At 39.7% G+C, this 13,390-nt stretch overlaps 1 protein-coding gene across 2 annotated transcripts in view; it reads left to right on the top strand.

Moving 5' to 3' along the window:
- Positions 1–13,067, top strand: part of FMN1 (formin 1) — a 362,087-nt gene extending 349,020 nt beyond the window's left edge. For both annotated transcript variants that reach the window (XM_012728639.1, XM_004687569.2), the window contains 2 exons: positions 3,179–3,263; positions 5,569–13,067. In XM_012728639.1, coding sequence (XP_012584093.1) covers positions 3,179–3,263; positions 5,569–5,613 — 130 coding nt within the window. In that variant the 3' untranslated portion in view covers positions 5,614–13,067. The remainder of the gene's footprint in view (positions 1–3,178; positions 3,264–5,568) is intronic.
- The last annotated feature ends 323 nt before the right edge of the window (positions 13,068–13,390 follow it).

The raw sequence follows: 13,390 nt of genomic DNA, 5'->3' as shown, positions 1-13,390 counted from the left end.
TGGGTAAAATCGGTTATTACTGTAAAGGGAAAACTTTGCTAGGCTGTGTGGTATGTGCACTCAGACCCATGTCACTGTGGAGAAGTGCCTGTTCCTAGGGCAGCTTTGCAGATGTATTTCTTCTTGGATTATATAAATCATTGTTCATCTTTGTCTCATTTTTATTTCTTTTCTGATACACAAGCCAGCATATTGAATTCATTGTAACTAACTTGTACATGTGGACAGGGAGATTGGATTACTAAGCGTGTGTTTTAAGTGAGCTGTGTGAAATTAGCTAAAAACTAAAGCTGTCCACCTCTTCAATATTAAGTAAATATGTGATTAATATTGAGCAAAAGAAAAGGCATGTTCACTTTCTAACTGTCTGAGCTGGTAGATCCTTAAAAATGTAATATTAAAACATTTTGAAGATTTTTTAATGAAAAATGCAAAGGATAATATAACACACCCACAGTCCCATCACCTAGCATTATGACCTGTTAATATTTAGCCACATATTATTTAAGATAATATTTAAGGTGTTTTAATAGAAAGTGAAGCATTATCGATAAAAATTAAATTCTATTTGACCTATTCTTTTCCAAAGCCATTCTCTTTACCTTTCTAGTGATAACTTCTAGGGAGTATCATTCCAGCCTTGATTTACCTATAATGCATCTGTAGGTAAATGTAGTAGTTTGTACAGTTTTTCATATGCACCCATCATTTTGTGGGTACCATATACAAACATATATACAGTTCAGCATCCTTGTTGCACAGAACAAGTATTTAGTGATCACACTGCCTGGACCTACAATATCTTCATCTTTCAATGATTCTGTGTAACATATGCACATTTATATTTTTTAAAGATTTATTTATGCATACACAAATGGGGTACAGGGCAGAGGTATAGGAGGTGAAAGGGGAGCAGAACAGGCAGACTGATGAAGTACACTGCTGAGGGGAGCAGTAGGAGGGTCAGAAGAGGTCTGCTGTGCCATGTGGGTCAACTCCCTGGCCAGGGATCAAACTTGTGCTGCAGTGGTTGTGGATAGCTTCATAGTGATGCACTTTAACCTGTTGTGCCACCAGGGAGGACCCACATATGCACATTTATTATTATCCCCCTTTTTAGAAAATTAAGGCATAGGTAAGTCATTTGTTCAGGTTTATACTACTACTAAGTGGTAGGGCTGAGAATAATCCCATCGTCAGGCCCTGGAACCTGACCATTTGACCACCATGCTAGATGGCCTCTTACCATGTCGCCGCAGAATCTTTCATTTCCTCAATAGCATGAGTCTAATATCTGTCATTGTTGAATGCCTAGGCCTACTTTATTTCTTTCCACAGTTACACCATAGTCCATTAGGTAAATATAACCACATAAGCAGCATTACATGGGGGCTAAGATCTATAAAATAGGATTAGTAGAAGTTTCTATCTCATGAGAATTAACGGATTTATTTCAAGTGAAGCAGGAGAATTGCAGTTGGCATGGAGTAAGCAAGCACTCAGAGTAACCTTCTGTTTATTATTATCTACAACATTTTATCCTCTTGAACCTAATCAGTGGGTTGATGCTAATTTTTCATTATTGCCTAGTTTGTCACAGTGAAAACCCTTTGTCTACCTATGAAAGTTTCTCTGGCATCTGTCCCTAAAAGAGGAATTGATGACTCATATGGTGTATGTGTTTTCCATTCTACCTGATGTTGCCAAAACCAGCTGTACCAACCTATACTCTCTAGAATACTATGGCCATTCCCATTTCTCTATAACCTCAGCAACAGTTGATATTGTCTAACTAATAGATGTACTGATCTGATGACATAATTCACACAGTAGAATTCACCCTTTCACAATACACAATTCAGTATATTCACAAGAATATGCCTTCCCAACCAGTCCCTGGCATTGCTAATGTACTTTGTGTCTGCCTAGATTTGGACATTCTGATATTTTATATAAATGGAATCATATATTATGTAGGATTTTGAGGATCATTTACTTTGCAACGTGTAGCAACACTTCATTCTTTTTATGGCCAAGTAATATTCTATTGTATGGCTAATACCACATTAAGTCCATTTATCAATTATGGGAATTTGGGTTGTTTCCACTCTCAGTTATTATGAATAATGCTGTCATACGTATTCATAGGCAAAAGTTTCTGTGGATATTTATTTTCATTTTCTTGGATCTATTTACACATATATGCCTAGCTTGGAATTACTGGGTCATATTATTTTATAATCCCATCAGGAGCAGATGAGAATTCTGATTTCTCCAAATCTCATCTCCAACACTTGTTATTTTCTGTCTTTTGATTCTAGACATCCTAGTAGATATGAAGTAATATCTCATGTTGATTTTGATTTAGTGTTTCCTTGGTGGTTAATGATATTGAACATCTTTTCATCTGCTTATTGGCCATTTGCATGGCTTCTTTGAAGAAATGTCTGTTCAAATCCTTTGTCACTTTTTTTTTTTTAAAACACTGCGGAGGGGAGCAGCAGGTGAGTCAGGAGAGTTCTGCTATGCCACATGAGTCGCCCCCAGCGCTGACTGGAACTCTCCCGTGAAGCAGCTGCAGTCAGCTTGCAGTGCTGCACTTTAACCCAGCATGCCACCAGGAAGGGCCCTTCTTTGTCATTTTTTAACTAGGAAACTTGTCTTTTTATTTGGGTAAGAGTTCTTCAGGTATTCTGAGAAGTCCTTTTTCAGATATATAACTTATAGGTATTTTCTCCTGGTCTGTGGCTTATCTTTTTACTTTCTTGACATGAATTGGTATATTTTAATTTTTATAGTTTTCTTTTTTTTCCTCAAAACTTCAATTTGCAGAATTGTCTTCTTCTTTTCTGCTGAGTGGATCACAAATCAGATAATTTGAAGTGAACATTGAGACTAATGTGGACATGTCTAGTATTCCATATGAGAGGTACCTGCATCCCAGGCTGTCTAGGTGTTAATCTAGGTGAACATCTCAGTGATGAAAATTCAGTTTTAATAATAGAGAAGAAATACCTTCACACCTAGAGTTTGAATTTAATGTTGAAAATCTCCTTAGATTTTCAAACTACAGCTTGATTGTTTATTGCAAAGCATTTGCATTTGTGCTTAACCTTAACCCTTTTTTTCTGTTCCTCCTTCCCCTGCCTCTTGTTTTCCTCCCCACTTTCTATTTCAGACTGAAGATGGCTCAGGAGTCGGTCAGCAAGTTGACGTCAGAGAAGAAAGTAGAGACAAAGAAAATCAATCCCACAGCTAGTCTGGTGAGATGAATTTTTTTTAGTGTAACTTAAGATGTTTCCTTTTAACCTGAGATGCACCCAGAAATGTATCTAAATTTAAAGGCTAAATCTCAAAATACTGACAGGTACTATCCAGGATTTCAGCTCCCACCCCAAGTTATACATGATAAAAAAGATTATAGATAAAGGAGAAAGAAACAAACCAGAGCTTCTTGTGTTCCGCCAACAAAAAAAAAATGGCCATTTTGTGATAAATCAAATTTGTTCATTTTGCCATTTAACATCCTTCTACACCCTACCCCATTCCCATGATCCCCCTTACCTCAAAACACTTCTTCTGAAGGTTTAAATATTTTATCTTACTCAGTTCCTTTTCTTTTTTTTAAAGATTTTATGTATTTATGCATACAGAACTGGGGTATAAGCCAGAGGTGCAGGGGTGGAGAGAGGCTTCACCAGAGGCAAAGTAGGGAGCAGAGCAGGCAGATGAACAAAGTACACTGCTGAGGGGATCAGCGGGCGAGACAGGGGAGGTCTGCTGTACCATGTGGTCACCTCCGGGGCGGGGATCAAACTCACCCTGAAGCCACTGTGGCTCTCTGGCAGTGCTGCACTTTAACCCGCTGCACCACCAGGGAGGGCCTCCTTTTCTTTTAATAGTTGGGAAAACTCAGATGTACACAGATATGACCTATGTAGGAGCGGGGTCCAGATCACAAAGCCAGTAGCACACTTCTGATTGCCCGGTGTCTCTCCCTGGGCTGAAAGCTAGCAATCCGGTCAGTCCTTCTGTCTTGGAGAGGACGTTGTCCTCCACAGCACAGTACATTTCTCAGTAAGGATAGCCCTGACACTCAACCCATACTTTACAGAGAATACTCAGAATAGCTTAATGGTTAGGAACCCAAAGTATCAGAGTTCAAATCCCAGCTTGAGATTCGAATATCAGGCTCCTCACTTTGACTCTGAGACCCTGTTTCCCTGTATCCTCACTCCAACAGCTACTTATTTTCTCCTTTTGTGTTATCAATACTTTTTTCCAACTACTTTAAATCCACTCAAAGCAATCTGAGTTTGGAGGGGCGGGGGGATGTGGGGGGGGGGTGGAGTTCCTGAATCCCAGGTGATATTAGTGATAAAGTGATGTTAGTTCTGTTGGTTGATTGTGGCATCACTTATAGCAACCCCAACAGCAGTTTAATGAATGTTGAGGGAGGTGATGAGTGAGAGTTAGAGACTTCAGACCCCTTGACTATAGCCAGCTGTGGTTGGAGCACCTCGCCCCTAGGAATACACAGATTCACTGCATCCTTTTGAAAGTGATCATTACACTCATTTATATAATTTTCAGTAGCAGTGGGCTCAGCCTGATTTGTATCTTCTTCCTTCATCAACCTCTACAACTTCCCCCTTTGTTTGCTCCTCACCCCAATTTTGACAGCCAATGCTGTATCCAGGGGCAGAGGGAATGGCTCCACTCTGTAGAGTTAGAGGGAAGCAGGAAGTACTGCCTTCTAGTATAGGCGACCCCCTTATGAGCAACCTCCTATTTATAATCCTCACCTTGTTAGAGTGGTTGTTTGCTGTGTTGGAAGTTAGGGAAGAACTTGTAAACTGATCCATGATTCAATTTCACAAGTCAGGGTTGGGATTCAAACTCCAGGAGGGTTTTAAAAATTACCAATTTAAGTTTACGTCTATGCCCAACTAGAAATTCACTCCAGCATTGCATCACAGCTCACAAGCAGGGGAGAACCTGTCCCTTTGAGATGGACGGTTTCTGTTTTGTGTCCTCATTTTCTTTCACTACATTGTCCCAACAGACTGCCTTGTCCCTCACCTAGAAGGTTGTCCCTGAGAGAGCTGAGGGAACACAAAGTAGAAACCCCATGGCACAAAGGGATCTGCCTTTCTGCAGAGACTCAATTTAGTCACCTTCCATCCACCTCTGCATCAGCTTTTCTCAGTTCTGCCAAGTTGATGGCATGCAGACACATTCAACTAGGATCCAGTGATCTTTTATATCTAGGCTCCTTAGAAATTATTTCTTGAATATTCCCTAATTTTGTTAGTGGACCAAGGGATAAGGTTAGGAGTTAACACTATAAAGCGAGGCTCTTTGTCACAGAAGAAAACAGAGCAACCTGATATGGTAAAGGTCAATGTTTAAATGACTGGTCATTCATTTTGTTTGTCTTTTAGAGAGTAAGGGTGGTGGATTGGGACATCTATCAACAACTAAACCAAAATTGGAGGAATTTATCAAAGTTTGAGGAAGGTGGAACATTAAATAGTACTAAACTCATTTTTTTCCCTTAAACAACAGAAAGAAAGACTGCGTCAGAAGGAAGCCAGCGTGACCATCAACTAAACAAAGACATCTGAAAATGCTGACCAGGGTGACAAGTACTCAGCATGATCTTTTGCCAGGCCTGTGCTACAGGAAGATCTTAAATGATGCCATTACTAACTGTTTGTTATGCTAATCTCTTCCTGAGGTCATCTGCAGTGAACTGGCTCTTGCCTTCTTAAAGAAGTCACTTACTAAGCCCCAGCAACATTGAAAAGCTGCTTCTGGGAACATTGCAGGAGGATTTGATAATTACCACTTATAGAAGTCTAGAAAGGCCAGAAGAATTACCAAAAGTTCCCCCAAATATTTTAAGTGGAGATTTCAAGCCTCTAACCATACTTGATATATGTAAACTTAAGGCAGAAAAAGAGAAGCTCAAGCCTTTGTTTGTATACAATGCTGGGTGATTATTGTTCTTAATTTTGATTCTATTGTAGTAAGATCCTGAAGTATCTTTCTCAACAAAAAATGTTGAAACCTGCCCAAGTTATTTTTTGAGATATCAGACCCTGTATTTCCCAGGCTGGAAAATGGCTATTTTGTTGCTGATCAGGTAATGAGAATGGGAGAAAATGTAATGTACCTGTCCTTTGTGGTTTTTCTCCTGGAGCAGCTGAGACTCCCAACTCTCAGAAGAAATACTGATACTTGAACAGGAACAGACTCCGGGACAGAGCACCTGCTTGGACAAAATGACTTAGTAAGAGAGCACACGTCACATTACTTGTGAGTGGATAATGTCACATTGACACACGACTGAGCCCTACATTGTGTTCTGGGGTTGTGTGGGGCTGGACCTCTCCTGCCCCTCATAATCCCTGCCCCTAGAAGGTGGTTTCCAGGCAGAGCAAGTGATGTTTACAATGTTTTATAAAGACTGGCAGGCATGTGACATCAGGTAAAACAGGCACCTTTGACATTGAAAAAGTTTTTTACATCAAAATGAAATTGTGATTGCATTAATATTAAATATTGAGTGGAATGTCTTGCTTTTTTTAACCCTGGGAACTCAGGTGTTGCTTGAATCACAAGGAAGGCCATACCCTGGACCTGTCTCCCTGACACTTTTTCCTAAGCACTACTCTCTGAATCTGTGTTGGGGTTTGGGGGGAGGAGGAGGAGTGAAAGGATTGAGGGCAAATTGAAAATAGTCTCCAAAATCACCACGCTTCCACCTTGAAGGGAGAGAGATCCAGATAGTCCAGACAGGAATAGCCTTTCCAAGCCCCGCTGTCTTGAGTGGCTACACTTTGCCCCAACATCTTGAAAAGTTGTATTTTTCAGCTTGCCGGGTGCCTGAATGTCACCCAGGACAAGCCTGCCCGTCCTCAGGCCCCTTAGGGACCCCAACAAGATAGCTAATGAAGTAGCACCATATCCTAATGTAATGCCCATCTCTGGAATAAAGAATGCACAATCAGGATCAAATCAAGTCTCAGAAGCCATATTCATGAAGGTGCTATCACCCTTTCCAACAAATCAAAAGAAAGGATATGGTGACATGGTTGGTTGGTGGTGTTTTTTGCTTTGGTTTGTTTAATTCAGAATTAAAGGTGAGAAAAGCAACATAAAAAAGCTGGTAAGGAACTTAGATAACTAAAGTTACTTGTGAGTAGGCATCTTTCATACTGCTCTCTTTGCATTTTCCTTCACCTCTAAAGAAAACCAAGAGAATTCATCCATTTAAAACCAATTTCACTTAGAGCAACCCTGTCCACCCTGATGCTACCTCTAGTTTGATCACACAAAAGAAAACTGCCTGTGTTGGCCCACACCTTGGGAATCAACTTTGAGTTCAATGAGACCAGCATTCACTTGGTCCGCGTGATCCATACAGACTTGAAGGAAGCCATCAGTGGGGTCTCTGTCATCCATTTCAGATCTCTAAGTAGGATGCTCACAAAAAAAGCATTGAAGGTGGCAGAACTGGCAGGTCACCCTCCACAGATACCCGTTCAGGGACCCAGTGGTGAAGGGGAATGTGTGGAGTCAATGCATCTCACAGGTAGAAATTTACAGCTCAAGTTGCATTTCATTGTAGTGAACAGATGAGAAACTGGCAGTAAATACCTACTTCCAAAGAATGAAATTTGCCTGCCTCTGTTGGAAAAAAACTGATGACTTTGTCACACCAGTCAAGTGCCATAATTTAGTGTAGTTAGACACCATGGTGGCCCTCGTTCTTCTCAAGCTGTGTGAACCTTGCTTTATGTATCTGGGTGCCACTCCCCATGTGCGCATATACACCCCATTGGCAACATAGCCTTCCCTTCTAAGTGACACAGTAAAGTTTCACAAAATTTGGTCAAGATGGTACCTAAAACAATTTGTAAGTGTATTCTTGCTAAAGATGTGCCTGGTGGCCTGGGTTTGTAGATTATGCTGCCAGTGTTGAGAGAAGTATTTGTTTTAATTAAATTCTCACCTTCTGACACATTATATTTTCTCATTTTCATTTCTACTTCTCCCTGGTCTAGTGTCACTGGCGCTGGTCACTGCACCCAGCAGTGCAGCAAACAGCACTGAGTCACAGTCTGAATGGGAAAGAGACACGTCGACTTGTGGTCTGTGTCTAGTCACCAGACTGTGCTGACAAGGGAGCCTCTTCATTCTCTGACATCCTAGGTCTACTTAGTAGTACTCTGGTCTCCCCAAACAAGGATAAGACCAATTTGTGTCAAGAAGAGGGAAGACATCCAAAAGATACCATTGTTCCCTAAATATCTGATCCAAATTTCAAGTATATGATTTTAGAAAGTTGTTTAAATTTTATTTAAAAATTGCTAGCAAGAACTATCTTTTCGGTTTGAGCTTCATTTTTCTTTGATTCTGCCTATTCTAAGCAGAAAAAAAAAATGATAAAAAGCTGAAAGGGAAAACAAAACATCAGATTTGGTAGTCCCCAGTAAAATAGATATGTTGTGAAATTCAGTGTTGTAGAAGTTTTTAACATAAGAATTTCAACAGCCATAAGAGCTGATGATTGTGGGCAAAGTATGAGCTCTGTAATGATCACTTGAGACTCAAGTCAACAAGGCAGTTTTTAGAATATGAATTTGAAAGAGTTTTCAAGAATTACCCTAAATAGTTTATTTCTGAAAAAGCTCCATACAGTGAGAAGGGGTGTGATATAGTAGAAGTACTAGACCATTAAAATTTCCTTACCCTGAATTCCCTCCAAAGGACAATTTATAAATATGTGGAATATCCAGAAGACATGAATAGCACATTTCATATATTAAGTATTTTACCTTCAAGAAGGCCTAAAGACTATGGAAGAGAGTGGATTTAATTAAGAAATGCACTTGATTCATGTCAGCTACTTTGTTGTCATAAAAAGTCTGCACACAAAACGAGTCTATGGCAAAACTAATAGTATTTTAAAATAATGGATAGCTTTTAGGCTTTCCAAATGCAAATAGCTTGTTGGATGTGTTTCCATTTTCCAGCTATAGAGAGAAACAACCCAGCTGCTTGGAAACTTTTCTACTGTTGGTACAAAAATGACTAAAAGACAAGTACCTTCAGAAACAGGCCTCAGCAGGTCTGTCTCCTTCAGACTCGCATAACAGTATTTATGACTCCATTAGCAATTGAATCCAGGCATAAGGAGGCTCAGTTACACAGGCGTATGTGACCAAGAGGTCCATTTTGTGTCATTTCTGCACACCCGTCAGTTGTTGACACCTTGTTAGAGGCACTGAATGTTAGTTTCACAATTCTTCATTTCCCCTCCCAAGAAGTGGGCAATCTACCAAACTCTCCCAGTTCAACACTTTGCTGGGAAGTAGTGAATTCAAAGAGTTTTAACTTGTCAAATTTGAAGCCAGTTCAGTAGCTTCATTTGGTCCAAGACTCTTAATCAACATGGTGATAGAAATTTAGCATTTGGGAAATTTGCGTAGTTAACAGCTTACCGGGAAATCTGGGAAATAGTAGTTCGCTCACTCAGGTCTCTTAGGCCCCTGTGCAGTTTCTACCAGCAGAACCATTAGGGAAGCAAGTCAAGCCTCGTTCAGTAGGACAGCTATCTTCAAATGGAGCTGACTGGGCCCGTCTCCCCTCTATTCCTGACCACCATGGGCACAGCCTAGCATAGAGGTCCCATTCCCCCTTCTCCTTCCCTGCTTTACTATGATGGTCCACTTCAGTTAAGAGCTCAAGTGAATTCCAGACTTTATTGCATATTACATCAATGAAGTACTTGTTCAAGGGATCTTCTCCATCCTAAAATCTGAGAAAGTCTGACTTCGTCTTAGGTTTGTATAGGGAGGTGGTAACTCATTAATTATTCTGCATTTCATCTATAATCATATAAGTCTTTAATCTCAAATATATTAAGAATCTCTTGTTGCCTTTCTAAAAGCTGATCCAGATTCTATTCTTTTTTATGCTTTGTATGACATTTGATAGTATTGGGCTAGCAACATGCAAATGAATCCATAGTTTCTGCCAAACTCACCTCCAAAGAATTTGGAATCCTTCCCTATGTAGTAAACAACCTTCTACAAAGGGTGCCTTACAGACTGAATATTTCCCTAAATCCAACCTGTGCCAAGACCAAGGGAATCTCTGGCTTCAAAGACAATCTTTCTCCCCATATATGGTGTGAGCTGCCAATGCATAATCTCATACTTAGCGTATCGAGAACGAAATCAAATCTTTTCAGTCACGTTGTCACCGTGGTTTGTCAATGTCTTTGGCAGAGTTTCCTTTACTTTCCTTTATTGTTCGCTTCCAGGGCTTATTTCCATTCTTATCTCATGAAAGAAATTATTTTTTAGTGTTCATTTTGTCCCATTTTCTAGGGCTTCCTTTCCAAAATGAAAGGCTAAATCACTGGATAAATAGGGAACTTGCCTCTGCCTCCCCTAGATGAGGTTGATAGATGTTTTCAGGAATAAACAGCTCTGAGAAGTCTTGGGGCACATTTTGAACTCCAGGTTTACTTCTACAGTTAGTATGTAAGTGGGAATATCTCATATAGACATTATACTGTTCTTCCCAGTAAGAGACTAGGAGAGATTCAAAATCTCCCACTTTAGATAGGTTTGAGTGAACGATAAATAGCTCATTTTTCCCCATTTTTCTTGGTTACTTTCCTCTTCACCTCTGACACCAAGCCATCAAGAAGGTGGTCTCAGCCCTACTGAGATTACGCTCTGAATAATCCCCCAAAGACATCCATTTCTTTTGGAAACAAATTCATGACTGAGAGAGAAAGTTTAGTGACAATTCTCCTGTCTGCCCAGGGAGATGAATAGGATTTGGAGGGATAGATGTATTTCAAATCAGGGATAGATGTATTTCAAATCATTAATTTTGCATCCTGCAATTTTACTCTGCAGATCTTTGATTTCCCAGGACACGCAATATGACTCTACTCTAAATGAGATAAATAATCTTTGGAGTATAAGCATTAAGGAAAAAAGACTTCCCTTTCAAGAAGCATATAAGATACTCCTTAAAGGCAGAAAACTTTTGAAATTAGGAATTGAGCTTTTTTTTTTTTAAGACTCCTAGAGAAAATATGTCATTGATTCATTGTAGTCTTTTCCTTTCATTGAGTTTTAATTTAGACTAGCATGGGAAGCCCGGTGCCTTTGGACTGGGATTTAGGGGGATCGTGCTTTGGCCTAAAAAATCAGCACTGGCCTGCATGCCCAGAACCTAAGTGAAATCAGTCAGGATCCTAATAGGAATCAGGCCTAATAGAAATGTGAGTTATTTCAAGTCCTGCAGGGCTTAGTTTTCTCAGTGATACCTGGACCCTCAGTTCTACTTCCAGCCATGTATTCTACCCATGCAATGATGTGTCTTCATTGTGCCTTGTGAGATTGCAAGCAGTGGAATGCAGGAGACAGAGGAGGAGAGTTTCAAAGAGGTCAGCAATATTTTACTGAAATAACACATTGCTAGGAAGCTAGTGCTTCTTGCCATGGTTCTGTCATAGCCTTTCAATGGAAACTCAAGGAATCTGTTAGGCAGATGGGAATGCCCAGTATCTCGTATTGGGCAGTGCTAGACAATGTACTGGGAAAACAGGAACCCCAGCGAAACCACCCTGTGTTTGCTTTAATAACTCCATTAAAGTTCATGTTCATTTCCATGGGATGGTTGGCCATGGACCTTCCTGTTTTCTCTCTGCATGTCCAGAAGTTCTCTTGGCATCTCACTTCATTTCACTTTCCCTCTTTTCCACGCTTATGCTTCGATCTCCCCTTCCTTCACACCCCACAGCTATTTTTTCCCTCACTTTACCTATACAGTTTCTCCAGGGCCCTGCTTTTCCCCCTCCCTCTCTCACACCCGTCCCCCAGCCCTTTGGACTGGGCGCTTCGCTGTCACCGAGACACAGCACTGTGACTGCCTCTTGTTAATGTCAGCATCACCTCATCACTTAGGCGAAGGGGAAAATCCATAAAAGAAATGGAAAATACATTTCTCATTTCATGCTACTTTATTTTAAGAAGGTTGAGGGGAGGGTTGTTTTAGTCCTCCTTGATTTCTCATAGATTTCACTTTAAAGCTGTCTAATTAGGAGCCATTCATTTGACAAATTATAAATCAGTCCAGGTCACCAGCTATGATGCATGAGATTACATTTTTGAATCTCAAGAACTTTTTTTTTTTTCTGCTGGACAAATGGATTGACTTCTGTACAAACATTTTGAATCAGACTTATTTAGAGCCACGCCTATCTTTTTATTACTCATGATTTGAGCATCTACCCTAGTCTGAATCAGGATATTAACAACTCGTGGTTCTTTACAGATCAACAGTAATTGTTACACTCTTGAAAGTGCTCTAAAAGAAAGTGTTTGTCCTGAAAGTGTGTCAACCATTTGGCCTCAAAAAATGTTGTCTTTACTGTTCAATTGAGTATTAGACCTTTCCTACATGTAACCTTGAAGGAGTTTAAGTAATAATGAAGTCAGTTTGAGAAAAGGTTTCAAGATATGAAACCTTATACTTCACGCTCTTGGATATACCTTATTGTAATAAGCTAATTGGGTTCAGGTATTTTTCCCCTTTAAACTTTTAAAAATATGTATTTCTAATTTGTTTGCATATTTAATATTGTCAGAAAGGAGAAGTGCTTATGAGTTAAATTTATAAATGTCAATTGGAATCAAATGAAGTATTTATTTTTAAAAAGTAAGGGTGAAGGAATCAATATTGACTTGCACATAATGAAAATATGTGTACGTGTATAAATATATTTTTTTCCTTCTTGACACTACCTAGACACCACATCATTGTATTTTTGTACATAGTATATCTTACAAAATATAGATTGTCTATTCAAAGAATTCTATCTCTGTGATAGGTTATATTTATCCTAAGCTGTTGATAACTGTTAATTTGTTCTAAGAGATAGAACTCTATTTTTTTGATATGCAGAGTATTGCATTCATGGCTTTCAGTTGTAAATATGCTAAGGGTATTTTAATAAATCTTGGTTTCATGTCTGTCTGGTGTGAAATGCAGATTTGTTTTCGGGGGACATGTGAAACAATCTGCCAGTTCTACACTAATGTGGAGAATACCTGTCATTTCTATCCTTCAGTATCGCAGCAGTGAAGTGCCACTGTCTTGCGGCAAGAGCTGGGTCTCATATTCATATTTTCTCAGTCTTCCTTGTCCACCCTAACAGGAGTGGGCAAAGTGGCTAATCACTCAAAGCTAACAACAAAAAACCCAACCAAGCATTGTCTCAACTGGACTAACCCCAAAGTAACACTGCCAGAACATCAAACCCCCAAGATGGTTTGGGAGGAGAACCACAAAGATG

The sequence above is a fragment of the Condylura cristata genome, unplaced genomic scaffold, assembly GCF_000260355.1.
Source record: "Condylura cristata isolate star-nosed mole 26May11 unplaced genomic scaffold, ConCri1.0 scaffold00023, whole genome shotgun sequence".
Lineage (NCBI taxonomy): Eukaryota > Metazoa > Chordata > Mammalia > Eulipotyphla > Talpidae > Condylura > Condylura cristata.
This window is presented reverse-complemented; position numbering and strand designations above follow the sequence as displayed.